We start from the raw sequence: 14,839 nt of genomic DNA, 5'->3' as shown, positions 1-14,839 counted from the left end.
CTAAATAGGTATAGGAGTTGTGTGTTTTCACAGTATAACCAACGCATTTTATAGTACATACTTACCGCTAAACTATATTGGTTACATAATATCGATATTTTTTAATTGACATATTTAACCAACATAGTTAAATACCATATTAAGTTGTGTTCGATTTATTTAGGTACTTTGAATTTTAAAAATGACTACAAAGGGTGATTCAGATTTACCGCGTACACATGACGAATGTCAAATGTTAATATTGGAATCGAAACGCGATGCGATGTTTGCCCGAATGCAACGAATCTACGATGCCGCCTTGCAAGTAGAAATTGATTCTAGTAAACTACCTAATCTTTTATGCCAGTCAGGTAACCTAGACACTTTACGAAAGGAATTCGAGCAAACACTAGATTCATATAACGCTATACAGTTGAAATTGAATCCTAAAAATCCTATTAATTATCAATCATGGATGTCATTCGAGGAATTATTTTGTTATGTCAAACAAGTCTTAGCGACTAACAGCAATAAAGAATCTGAATCTAACATGGCGTCTTTGTCAAAGTTCCCTAAATTAAAATCGCATCTTCCGCCTATTGATCTTATTTCTTTTAATGGTGATTTAACAAAATGGCCTTTGTTTTATCAGCAGTTTAAAAGTATGATTCATGATAACCCGAATTTAAATAATAGTGAAAGGGTATTTTACCTAGTCGGAAAACTAACTGATAGGGCTGCCGCAGTTTGTTCAGGGTTGCCAGCAACAGCTGAAAATTATAATATCATCTGGGATGCCTTAACACAGAAGTACGACGACCCCCGCTCGCTCGCTTCCGCATATTTAAATCAAGTGTTGCAATTTAAGCCACTTGCTAATAATAATGATACCGCACTAGATAATTTCATAAACACTTTTGATTCATCGGTAGAAGCACTTAAACAGTTAAAAATTGATTTAACTGATTTTATATTCCTTCATTTGGCTACGCTTAAATTAGATGAAGATACCGTTAAAATGTTTGAGCTTATTAATCGTAAAAAACAAATTCCAACATATAAAAGTCTTATAGATTTCGTGAAGGAACAGAGCAAGGTGCTGTCTAGAGGGAATGTTAATGCACAGTTGCAAAATAAAGCTCGCTCTAGACACATACCTACACCTGTCACGAGGTCTACTAAGTCTACTAAGTCTACTAAGTCTTTTGTCAATACGGAAAGCGCTCGTAGCTCACATGAAAATCATAAGTGTGTCGTCTGTAAAAATGAAAAGCATGACCACTTATACAAGTGCGCTGAGTTTATGAAATTAACTCCTAGGCAAAGGTACGAAATTGTTAAAAATAGTTCATACTGTACAAACTGCTTAAGCACCTCGCATAAATATTCCGCTTGTAGCAGCACTAAAAACTGCTCAAATTGCTTTCCGCTTAAACGTCACCATTCAAGTTTGTGTTTCGCTAAATCTAGTAAATCAAACTGTAGTGTCGTTGTCAATGCGCCAACGTCACATATCTGTCCGCACCTTTATAATTGCTCACTGTCGCAAACCGCTAATTCGGATGATATGTCTCGCACTGTGCCGAGCAATCACTCTGAAAATAATGTAATTCAACCCGCTCATGCGTCAGCTCCGACGTCCGCTCCGACGTCCGCTTTGACATCCGCTCGGACGTCTGCTTATACGTCCGCTAATCAACCCGCTCATACGTCTTGTAATTTACCCGCTCATACGTTTGCGCATACGTCCGCTAGTACGTCCGCTTATACGTCCGCTAGTTCTCCCGCAAAAATTAATGTATCAGAATCGTCCAGTGATTCATCCGCTAACATTGCCGCTTCTTTATGTACTATATCTCGTGAACATCACGACCGCCCCGCTACAACCGCCTTATTGGGCACCGCTAAAATTAAAGTACTAGATAAGTACAATCGCTCTCACTTTGTGCGTTGTCTCATTGACCCCGGCTCACAAAGTGATTATATTTCTATGACTTGCTGCAAGAGATTATCATTACCTGTTCACACTCAAAGCCGCTTCTCTGAAGTTCAGGGAATCGGTGGCACTTCTCAAAAGATACTTGGGATTTCCGACTTTAAATTCAAATCTCGTTTTGATGATACTAAAGAATATTCCATACGCCCGCTTGTGGTCGAGCAGATTACGTCACAGCTGCCCGATGCGCGTGTAGACGTAGCAGCTATGAAGTCTTTAATACGAAATATACCTCTCGCAGACGATGAATTCTCGGAGCCAGGAACTATTGATGTGTTATTGGGAGTAAATCGCTATTGTGAAATCTTACTTTTCAATAAACTGACAGGTGGTGATAATTTGCCTTCCGCCGTTGAAACCACGCTAGGTTATATAATTCTGGGTGACGCACCAGTCGTCACTCAGCTCCCGCATACCGCTGCTTTTTGTGCATTTGCTCGCGAACCGCTTCGTAAAAATAATAATTTAGAAAACCTTCCGATATTGACAGAACCTGAAATAGGATTCTTGAACATTGCTCCGCCAGATTGTAAAAATATTAACACCGCAACAATTAATCTTAACTCTGACGATAGTTTCGCTGTTAACATTCTTTCTAAGGACACCACTGCAAAGACAATCAATACTTGTATCGCAGGTGAAGAGAATGATTTGATGCTTGATATTAAAATTTCCAAATCTGACTTACGCGTAAGAGACAGTGAAGCTATTCAGAAGGGTTCGGAAAAGGATTCTATTTCAGAGGTTCTCCCTGAGAAAGGTACCGCGTCTGGGTTTAAATTGTCACATAACTCTATCATATCTAATGATGTTATGTCGACCACTCTCTTCAGAACTCTTCGTTCATATTGTAACCTGCACGCTGAGATCCTTAATACTTTGTTCAATGTTAGGTTTTGTAAAATCGCTTTCTTTGAAAACGTGAGGCAAATGTACATATATTTCGAAATAAATTTCCCGCACCGCAAACATCAAATAATCTTATATATATTTGATCGTGATAACCCGCCTTATAAACATAAATTTAACCGCGTCACTTTCGAATTGCGCTCCTCTCCCTTTTTGGCTCTTTGCACTCTGAGCGAAGTTGCTAAGAAGGAGAGAGAGAGATGGCCTCTTGCCGCTGCAATTTTCGAAAGGGACATCTGTATGGGTGACCTTGCTTCCGCTGCTTCTTCCACTGAGGAAGCAGTTGCGATAGCAAACGAGCCAACCCAGATGTTCAAGTCTGGAGGATTTGATCTAGTCAATCGGACTAGCAACCCCTCTGAACTGATACAATGTATACCGCGGTCTGAAGGTATATCTTTTGCAGATGAGCATACTTTCAAGCTTCTAGATATACATTGGTTTTCCGCATTTGATAATTTTGTTTTCAAAGTTTCGCAACCGCCTACATCTTGTATGAAGAGAGCTATACTCTCAGCTACCGCACGTCTGTATGATGGTTTGGGATTTGTAGGTCCAGTCATTTTATTCGCTAAATTACTTATAAAAGAGTTATGGCTTCTGAATATGGGATGGGATGATTTTCCACCGCAACACATTGTTGACCAAAATGAAATTGTTTTGATTACTCGTCTAGTAAGTTCGGTCTACAATATAATATCCTCTCACGTAAAAATAAAGCAAGTCCTCGCATTCTCAGATTCAGAAGTCGCCCTCTGCTGGGCACTCTTGTCACCGCACAAAAATACTTATGCTACTAACCGCATTTTAGAAATTCATACGAATTTGTCGCCACTTAAGGTGAATTTTTATCATATCGCAGAGGTTCAAAATCCTGCTGACTGTGTATCTGGTGGTCTTATGCCCACACAGTCCTCAAGATACGCACTTCGGTTAGAGAGTCCTTCATTGATTTCTGTACCTTCAGAAGAATGGCTTCTAACCAGGCGCTCACCTCACGATAATTCATATTTACCTGACGATGAATTTCCTTTTCAAAAGTTTTCAACTGCTTTGATTAAAGGTTTAACTAACACCTCTCAAGAATTTGATCGTAATTTATCTATTGATTTGAGTAAAAGAATTTTAGTTCGAATTATTTATCAAAAAACCGCTACACTCGTACTAGTTCTGTTAAAAGACTGCCTAAATGCGAGATTATATTCGCTATTATTAAATAGGTTTCTATTATTGTATGCTATAATTCAGTCCTTCTGGAAACATTTAAAATTTAAACACTTGTACTCATTGCGAGTTCACATAAAGTTCAAAGTCACTTCGCATCCAGTTAAGGAAAGAGTTGTAGTTTTCTTTATTGTTGAAAACGCACCACCCCTCCAATGGCCAATTGGAATTATTACCAAAGTGATGCCTGGCCCAGACGGAGTGGTTCGTGTCGCACAAGTTCGAACTAAGTCTGGAACTTACGACAGGCCTATAGTTAAGCTTTGTCCGTTGCCAACTCAGTAGTTTTAATGTATATTTAAGTTGTAGTTTTACTTAGTCTTAAGTTATCTGCAATATTACGCACCCTTGCAATACGGGTTTTAATTTATAAGTTTAACGCTACTTTATATCCTTTTTACTTAATAATTTGATGAAGCAGAGCCTTCATGCTGAGGGGCGTGGTAAATCTCAATAGATGGCGCCACATACTTCAAATTACTGTACTAATTAATGTATCATAACGGGTCTTCATAGATCATAGATCCTCGCACTCACTCTATCCTATATATCCTTTCCTTTCCCACTCATGGACTCAACGCAACGCTAATGTACGAACAAAAACCGACACCTCAGTGCAACATAATCCATCGCTGGCGTGAGACACTACTTTTCGTGCATAATAAACCACCGCAATACCACGTGCGCGCCGCCATTGTGAAGTTATACATACCGCTCATCGAAAACTGTGTCTACACCCAACACGACACATAGTGCAACAGCGATTTATAAAACCCTGGCCAGGGATCAGTGATGGTAAAAGTGTGGTGACGAGAAAGCTGCAGTTCGGAACAGACTTTGAACCATTCCAGCCACGTAAGTCCAAATTTACCTAACTACTCCCTGGACACACCCATTTTTTCTCCTTCGTCAGTGCTACATTTTTATGGGGCAATTAACCGCTAAATACAGTCCATTAAAACCAAAATAATTTTGACCGCACGTTTTCAAGTATGGTGGCATAAGGCCCCCTTTAATTTTTGTTTTGGAGCTACCAGTTAGTATCGCGCTCTCTTTCTTACGTACCCATACGATAGAGCCAAACAGAGAGAGCGCTATATTACCTTCATTTATTTATTTTTATTAGAAAGTTGTAACAATAAAGAGAAAAAGGAAAAAAAGGACAGGGAAGCACTTATCTCTATAATAAATCTCTACCAGTAACCCTTGGCAGTGCGAGAGGTTGTAAAGGGAGTAGAATAGATACAAGAAGTATAGAAATTCTTGACCTATATATGTATGTAGGCATGTAGTAGTGTGAGTAATTATAACTTTCCGCGGATATGGTAAAGTTAAGGGCTAATGTGGGTGATACGTTATACTTTAACGTATAAAACTTATAACGGGTAACTGGTAAGTAAACTTAAAAAATCTATATTACTATATTTTTATATCCTACAAACCATTCACTCAAACCCAGTATTTTGCAGTCTTGTAGACTATTAAAAAGCGCAAGGCTAAGTTTTTTTTTAAAAAAAGGTAAAAAGTTGTGACGCAGACGAAATACATAACAAAAAAAATGAGACTTGGTAGCAAGTAGCATATTTTCCGAGACTCGCCGGACGTATTGGCCAATGTGTACTGGAGCTATTACTAGTGATACGTTTCTTAAGTCCTCAAAAATTATTTCGATCTAAGGTTGAAATTTATAGAGCGCACTTTGACTTTGCTTAGACTTAAGTTTCAGTTAAAACGAGACAGATTTATGCCAGCGGTATAGCGCTGTCTCGTTTTAACAGTGTCTTAAGTCTGAGCAAAGTCAAAGTGCGCTCTATAGATCTCAGACTTAGTCGTACTAAATACCTACTTTATATTCCTCTAAGTAGGCAGTTTAATATTATCCTGCTTACGATGAAGCATAAAATGCGAAACATTTTCGTAAGTTAGGAACGTTATCATAGTTGCAGGAAGCACACGGACCAAGTTCGGCTTGAGTCCTTTGTAGAAACCCCTCCAGCCTTCGTGCCTGTAAAATCCATGCAAAAATTAACATTAATAAAAAAAATAACTCCCAAAAACTTCAAAAACATACTTACCTCTCATACAAACCTAACGATATTGGTCGTGATAGACTTAGTATAAGATTTTACATCTCATCAACGTTAAAAGAATTCGAGCCTTGAAACACTCAAGTGTCAAAGTAAATTGGACTTTAAGCATCTTGTTTTAAAGCTCAAGTTCATCCATACATCTACAACCAGCGCTCCAACCGGAAACTGTGCAGAATTAAAATAGGAGGTACTGACGTTTTGACTTTGAATCAAGGTCTTTAGATTTATTTTGCTCTAACCTTATTGCGTTTAACGCTTGAATTTTGTCAGCGTTGCATTGGTGAGGTGTAAAATCTGATACCCACGCTGAGCGACAAATCGAATCTAGGTATAAAAGTAATGCTATCCTTTTCGTTGCGATACGTGGTGAAAAGGAAAACATTACTTTTGGACCTGTCAATTTAGTTTACATAAGAAAAACAAGAGGACATGAAATGTATGTACTATGGTTGTGCCAAAATAGAAATAAACATGGCGCTAGCTGCGCCCATTGCATCGGCCATATGAAAATATTCTGAAAACAGGACATTTTAGGGCTAAGTAAGCAGAAACCTTATATTATTAAACAGGGGGTATACTTGTTATTAAATGTATAACAGGGCAAATCCTCTTATCTTTCCTTAATCTTTTAAGCACATTTAGCACAATCGACGCATCTCCTACTTCTTCACTATGTTGGTAAAATTGAATTATTAAAGATCAAAAATAAGGTCTGTCAAACTGATTTATTTAAAAAATAAGGATTCTCAAAATATTTCGTTAAGGGCAGAAGATCTTGAAAATAAAAACAAAATACCGTAAATCAATTTGCAATAATAATCATTTATTGATCACACAAATTGAAAAAGGCGAATTGAAACAAGTCCTAATGAATATATATATGTATAAAAATATATATGTCTCAGTGAATATAATGTGGCCAGCCACCAAACAAGTTACACTAAGAAATATTAAGGAAAGGAATCTAACAATACGCCTTTAGAGTTCAAACATCACTTTTTTTTGGTTGTCACATATTTTTCCTTTACATGTCAGTAAAAAATTTGCAACCCGATTTCTAAGTATTTTTTTAAAATATTATACAAAATAAACTTATTTAAATAAAATTATTGGAGTTTTAAAAACACCACGACAACCACTGGAACTCAGTACCTCTAAAATTTTGTCAAAAAAACTAATACTTAATACGAAAATCGTTTTAAAAATCGCAATAATAAACAACTACCGCTGAATACCTAACGATTAAGAGAGTTCCAAATGCTATGCGACTGATTTTAATGGTAGGTGTAATAACCCTTATAATAAATATGAAGAAAAGAACAATATTTTTTATCTAAGCCAAAAAAAGGCTTCACTTCAAGTCCTGACCTTTTAAAGTGTAAAAAGAAAAAAAATATTTTCACTGACATGTATCAACAGCGCTCATGTATCACATTTTATTGTGTAATAAGAATAATAATTACTTATATAATAATAAGAAGAATAATAATAATTCACTAAAATATTAATTTATTAATATGTAGTTCGTTTTGTATTTTTTTTTCTATTAAACTACATGAAGATTGGTTAAAATGACAAAAAATTCTAATTTGAACTAAGTGTGACTTTAGGTAATAAAGTTTTTAAAAATATAAGGCTATGGACAGATATAATGGAAATCTGCGTACGGAATTCCGCTACGATGTGACATATTGCAATATTAGGCTCGATTCACATTCAGTTGAGATGAATCCAAGCGACAATCTAAAATTTTACACAATAAACTGACCATAACACAATGCACTTTTTGACGAGGAAAAAAGACACGCTCGTTAGTCAGAATGCAAGTCAATTGTGAAAATTGAGGTCAATATTCTTCTTTTTTTCTTGATTTATGGCCCCAGTGGGCAATGTCCTATGTAAAATTTTAGATTGTCGCTTCCACTGTCAGGCTGATATCTATACAGTGTACTCTGACTTTGCTCAGGTTTAAATTTCAGTTAAAACGAGACAGACTTATGCCAGCGATATAGTGCTGTCTCGTTTTAACAGCGTCTTAAGTCTGAGCAAACTCAAAGTGTGCTCTACAGATTTCAACCTCAGTGTGACTCGAACTTAAGGAACTTATCTGCGCGGATTAGATGCCGAAGAAAAATTCCGCGCTCGATTTTCTGCTCGCGGAATTCCACTAGATTTGTCCCAAGCCTTACACCAGTCCATTATACTGTTTTCATTTGACTGTAAAGTGTATAACTCTATTTGTGGAATAAATATACCCAGTTTTCCACCTAACTTTACTCACAATGTCGGTATGTTGGCAACATTATTACCTCTGTGAGTGAAGTTAGCAAGTGCCAAGCTTTTTAGCCTGCATTTACATATTCGCCATTGTGGTACGTCTCGTTACTCGTTGTTAGTGTCATCGATATGTCGCGCAAAATCTCGGTTTCAAGACAAAACCGGGGACGAATATTGTGTGGAAGCTTGCATTTTGCGAATGTGTAAATGCACAATAAGGAACCAAAAACATTTCGTGTACCTCATAAATGAGGATTGACATTTTTACATCAAGTCAAATCGAAAACAGTATGACGGATAAAATTCGTGGTTTTAATAATTATATGCGGGGCACTATGACTACTAAAAGCCTCGACAGAAAGCTTCAAACTTGCTACGGGAAAGATATTATGAAAGTAGATATATTTTTAAAAGGTATTTAATGGTTACGTTTTCTTAATGATTTTATCAAATAAATTAGGTAGTGTCTAGACCGATACAAACGGTCGTTTGATATAACTACACATGTGAAGTAATTCCTTGAAAATTAAATCATATAAGCCAATAAAAAAACCTGTTTCCAAAGATACGAGGGGTAGGAAAGCCAAGATTGCGTGGAGTCGGTGTGTTTAGATTCGTTAGGAGGTACTTCAGCTAACGAAACTGACTCTTGAGACCATTGTTTGCGTTAGGGAACCTTAAGATTGCATTAGGGAAAAATTTTTAACTAATAAAATACTTGTGGCTGTATATTTTTTGACTATCGAACGACCGCTTGTGGCTGTCTAGATACTTCTAATAAATTACCATAAACAAGTTGAAACAAACAAACACTATCTTATGGTGCCACTTAATGCTTGAGGCAAACAACAAACAACAAGCACTGGCAAGCGTGTAGATGGGTGTTAACGTATGCTTGCCAATGTTTAGGAGCGCTTGTCGTTCGATCTAATTAGGCTGCAAGCCAAACCATAGCCAAACACTAAGTATAAAAATACTCTGTGGTGTTTGCCGATGCTTGCTGTATGTTGTATGCCGCAAGCATGTAGCGGCATCATTACATATAAAGAACCTAACGTCGTCTCACCACACATGTAACGTTATATTATGAAAGAAGTAAAACAAAATTGTCTTTTACATGGAGATATGGGAAATATTTTTTATTAGGACATTCTAAGTACTATTATCACAAACAATTTATAATTAACTAAATCGCGGCAACACCACCGTCAGTGTTGCCATGTCATTAAAAATATAATTATAATCACGATCTGATGGGAAATTGTACAACTACTATTTAAAAGAGATTACATATATGGCGATAATTAGTAATATTATGAGCGATAGAACACAAAACATATGTCGTGAGACAGGCTTTTACACACTGACTTTTTTATCAATTTTTTTTATATCGTTGAAACTATTTGTTAACAAGCTTACGCCCGCAACTTCCCCCGCGTGCCTAGACAAATTTTAAACCCCTTTTTTACCCTCTTAGGGGACAAATTGTCAAAAATTCTTTCTTAGCGGATGTTCTACGTCATAATAAATATGAGCATGCCAAATTTCAGCCTGATCCGTCCAGTAGTTTGAGCTGTGCGTTGATAGATCAATCAGTCAATCAATCAATCAGTCAACTTTTCGTTTTATACATTTAGATAACAATACAAAAATAAGGTTCTTGGATAAAAAAGCCAATGATATGATATACACTCATAGTACATAGACAAAACCGTGCTACTTCGATACTTATTGAAAAAAAAATGTAATCCCTAGATCAACTTTACCATAGTCCTAACTATCCTTTTCAAACACGACATCACAAATACTTTGATAGCAGCGAAAAATTTCATAATTTTTCGTTTTAAAAAAAGTCGTCGATTACACATAGGTTTTCCTAGTTACACTTACAATTATTATTAATTTAAATAATCGATAACTTATCAAAACCTGTCACAACTGTACACATAAATATTTCCAAAATCATTGTCAATCTCGAATATAAACACTGGGCCTAGCACCAAAGTATGATAGCTTCAATGTGATGATCGCAATCACCTTTGATTGACAAACATTCTCTCAATATTGGCTAAAAATTCTAACCAATAGTGGGAGAACTCTAACTTAGAATGAATGCATATTGCTTACCGCGTACCAATAAACTAATCGAAAAGAACAGCGAAAATCATTCCACCTCACTTACACAGTATACTTTTGTATAGTGTATGAGTGAGACGTAATTACTAGCGACGCTTCGTTTTGGTTGGTTTCTTTATTGGCACGAGTTATTGCGAGAATACCAAATATATCAAAACAATTGCGACTATCACGTGTTAATCACAACTTCCTTGCTAGCCCCCCACTACGTAAGAGGATTAGTATCAATAGTATAATTTAAAATACGATAAAAAAGGGATTTCACAATAAAATGCACGTTAGTAGAATAAACAATAACTAGATCCCACTTACGCTAACTCTTACCTTACCGTCGACAAAAGCGACACCATAAAAAACCCTGTCCGAAATGTCAAGGTGACAGCTGTCAAAATTGAAACAGATAGGTATTAAATGAATTTAACTCCACCAACATTACTCTAAATCAACAGTCCACTTGCACGAACCCGTTTAATGTGTTTACGTCACATTTTCTGTAGTCTGCCCTTTTCTTGTCAAAATAGGAATAAACTTGTTAAAAAGTGACAGACTTATAAAATTTATCTCTAATAAGGACTGATTCGCTAATCAGAGTCAAGCCAGATTTAAACAAAAAAAAAAGGACTGATTTTTCAATCGTTAGATAATCTAAATGAGTTGAAATTCCTCATTTGAATAAATAAAAATGGGATTGAAAAATTGGCCCTGAGATAAATGTTCTATATCTGCCTTTTTCTTGTCAACCCTGGAATAAACTTGTCGAAATTGACAGCATTACACAATTTAACTAAAATACACTAAGCAGTTTTGTGCAAGTGGCCTAAATGTGTATTTTCATTCGTCAATTTAAGACAAATTAACCAAATTATAGGCATTTACAAGTATAATTATAAACATAATAATAATATAATTATTGTTTTCAGATCTTTTTTAAATACATTTCGAGCACATACGATTGTCGATATTATATTTCGTATTGTATATACTGTCGTATACATAAAAATAGATAATTTAATTAAATAAATAAATTCTTAACTCTAATTATTCTTTTATTTAATCACTATTTAACGATAAATATATTTAATTATATGGCAGTTACACATACTTGAAAATGCAATTCTTACGTTTAAAAAAATATTACGTCAATTCAAAATAATTACGTCAATTTGAGTAAAAATAAAACTTATCAAAAATACTTGTTGTGTAATAAAATGTTGGTGGAGCTACCCAGTAATAAACAAATATATAGGCAATGATAGAACAATCGAGACATATAACCTGTGAGTGACAGCAGTCAAAATCCAAATAAAACACAAACACATACATACAATAAAAGGGACAAGTATTATATAATTGGTTTGTTGCTAGCCCATTCTCACACGAAAAATTTAAATCATACTAAAAACAATTATTATTAATCATCAGACTGTGACAGTCTATAACATCATAGTTCTAATCAAAGATATGATTCGAAATGTCCTTAGTACCATCTCTTTCTCTCTTATATATAAGCTAATATTTTCTATCCCAAATGAGCTCACTTTGATTACTCGCTGTGGACATATTTTGCAGACAGCCTTTTTCATACAGATCTTAGAGTTTGTGGGAAATCATTTATTTTTAAGGATGTTTGATAAACTCTACAAAATGTGATTGAGTTCTTTTGGTTAATATTCAATAAAAAAACTTCACTTATATTGAACTCAGACATCAATGAAGCCACCTTAAAATGTTTCAGGAATTTGTTAATTTTGAAAAGTCAATTAAAAATGCGTGTGAGACCAGGCTAGTGAACACTCAAAAAAAAAAATGTCGCATCGCCTAAATAAATAGCGAGAAAAAATTTAAATAGTCGTGTACGTTTCCCATCAGATAAGTTTGGATTGAATCAATCGTTATTGGTGAATTTCTCCCATATGAGCATGACGAGGCATATGTTAGGCGTTACATGGAGGAGGTACGGCGTCAGGCCCTTGTAGAAGCCTCTGAGGCGCTCATACCTCCACGTCTCGCGCACGCAGTGCCACGCACCGTCGTAGCTGCGGTGCTGGTCCTGCAGGCGCGCGCGCACCACCTGGTAGGGGTACGTGGCCCCCGCTGCGATCAGCTTGGACACTGCCGCGAACGTTAGGTACTCGACCGACGTCTGCAAACAATGGGATAATATCCCATTATTATTTATTATCCCATTATTATTTATATTATTTAGATCCACGGATAGACTACACTAAAATACTCTTTAAGAACCAATATGGCGGCTTAAGGCAGCCGCATATTAAGAAATTAGAAGATGCCTGCAATAGGCAACTTCATCCTCGTGGATTTAGGTTTCAGAAAATCCCGTGGGAACATTTTGATTTTCAGGAATAAAAAGTAGTATATGTCCTTCCCCGGGATGCGAGCTAACGCTACACCAAACGTCAGAATCAGTAAAACGGATGGGCCGTGAAAAGCAAGCTAGCAGACAGACAGACCCATTTTCTTAGCGGATATCTACGTCAATGATAGCTATCTGCATGCCACATTTCAGCCCAACCCATCCAGTAGTTTGAGCATAGCGTTGATAGATCAGTTAGTCAGTCAGTCAGTGAGTTAGTCAACTTTTCCTTTTACATATTTAGATTCACCACTTTGCAATGGATGACAATATACGAAATGAAACTCACCAGTTTAATATCGATGGGCAGATTCCGATACTGGTTGTAGCGATTCTTCATCTCCTCGTAAGTCATGAACTGCAGCGCGCCGTGCGACACGCCGAACATGCCCGGGATGAAGCCCTGTAAGTGACACAATGTGCAAACTTGTAACAGCAGAACCTTGTGTGTTATAAGTTGTTTCAGTATTCTGTATGAGTATTCGAAAATAAATAATGCTCATTTATGGATTTCAGCAGACAATATTTTTTTATTTAAAAAAAAAAAGAATATTAGCCATTTTAATCATGACTAACATTCCCCTTTCCCCTCCAAATAATCGTAAAGCTTGTGCTAGGAGTGGGTACGACAATAGTGCAACGGCTGGGGTTTGAACCGCCGACCTTTCGGAATTCAGACCACTCCTATAACCGTTAAGCTATTGAGGCTTAAATTACTTATTAATTTTATTATTAAACAAATACATAAGCGATAACAATCCAGTAGAAGAGGTCAATGCTGTTTTCGCCAATAAATATGCATAATAACATGATAATAACTTAACGAGATAAGTTTTTTGCCAACTTCAACAGATATTAAGTAATTTATTGAAAACATTACATAAATTGTTATATATTATTACAATTACGATAAAAGATTATACGAAAATATTATTACTACTCCCATATTTTTGAGATTTTATGTAACCTTTTGGTACCAAGGACCAATTTGCAAGGTCTTCATATATGCTTTGAAACATTTTTTTTTTTTAACTAAAACTACTTTAATTAAAAAAGTAAAAGAAAATTGTTTCCAATAATACTGATGTCATTTCAAAATTTTTTCAACGAATTCATAGCATATCGCGCTTAAAACTTTTCTCTACAAATTACTGAATTATTTATGATTAAATATTAATAGAACCGACCACCAATCGATTTCTATTTATTAATAAGAATCATGCGAATCGATTGTACAGTACTTATTATGAACTAGGTTCCTATTTATGAGTTCTGAACTTTGTTGATTTTATCAATTGTTTCTCAATTTAACCACAGAATACTTGATACCTTTCATATAACTATATTTAGTATTTTATTGTTCAATAAGTCCATGTTTATCCTAACTAGTTGTGATACTAGTTTTAGACAAAAACTTGTGTTTCTTTCAGACATACTTTGTCTCTCTCTTGCGTTAACAGATATCAGAGTCACATAATTTTTTTTACAAGTTATATATTCAACTACTGTCACAACTTTTTTAACTAGGTATATGAGCTTGCGCTTGACTCCATCTGCAATCACACCAATCAATAGATTTTGATACAGCCTAAGGTGAACGCGCCTAGTACTGCTTACAACTTGAGCCTCGATAGCTCAACGGTTGAGGAGCGGACTGAATTCCGAAAGGTCGGCGGTTCAAACCCCACCCGTTGCACTATTGTCGTACCCACTCATGGCACAAGCTTTACGCTTAATTGGAGGGGAAAGGGGAGTATTAGTCATGATTAGCATGGCTAATATTCTTTTTATATAAAAAAAACTTATAGCAACAATGCATACTAAATGTTGAAACGTTTTAGTTTAGACCTTGGT

At 35.9% G+C, this 14,839-nt stretch overlaps 1 protein-coding gene across 3 annotated transcripts in view; it reads right to left on the bottom strand.

Moving 5' to 3' along the window:
* Nucleotides 1–14,839, bottom strand: part of LOC123871588 (mitochondrial folate transporter/carrier) — a 29,052-nt gene that overhangs the window by 6,219 nt on the left and 7,994 nt on the right. Inside the window, exons 4-6 of one of the 3 annotated variants that reach the window (XM_045915465.1) lie at nucleotides 13,275–13,388; nucleotides 12,609–12,754; nucleotides 5,944–6,113 (exon numbers count right to left, since the gene is read on the bottom strand). In XM_045915465.1, coding sequence (XP_045771421.1) covers nucleotides 5,966–6,113; nucleotides 12,609–12,754; nucleotides 13,275–13,388 — 408 coding nt within the window. In that variant the 3' untranslated portion in view covers nucleotides 5,944–5,965. Of the gene's footprint in view, nucleotides 1–5,943; nucleotides 6,114–7,000; nucleotides 12,755–13,274; nucleotides 13,389–14,839 lie in introns of those variants that run through there. The other 2 variants (XR_006797293.1, XM_045915475.1) reach the window with 2 other exon arrangements.

The sequence above is a fragment of the Maniola jurtina genome, chromosome 2 (genome assembly GCF_905333055.1).
Source record: "Maniola jurtina chromosome 2, ilManJurt1.1, whole genome shotgun sequence".
Lineage (NCBI taxonomy): Eukaryota > Metazoa > Arthropoda > Insecta > Lepidoptera > Nymphalidae > Maniola > Maniola jurtina.
Note: the sequence above shows the minus strand (reverse complement) of the source record. Positions and strands in the feature narration are given on the sequence as shown.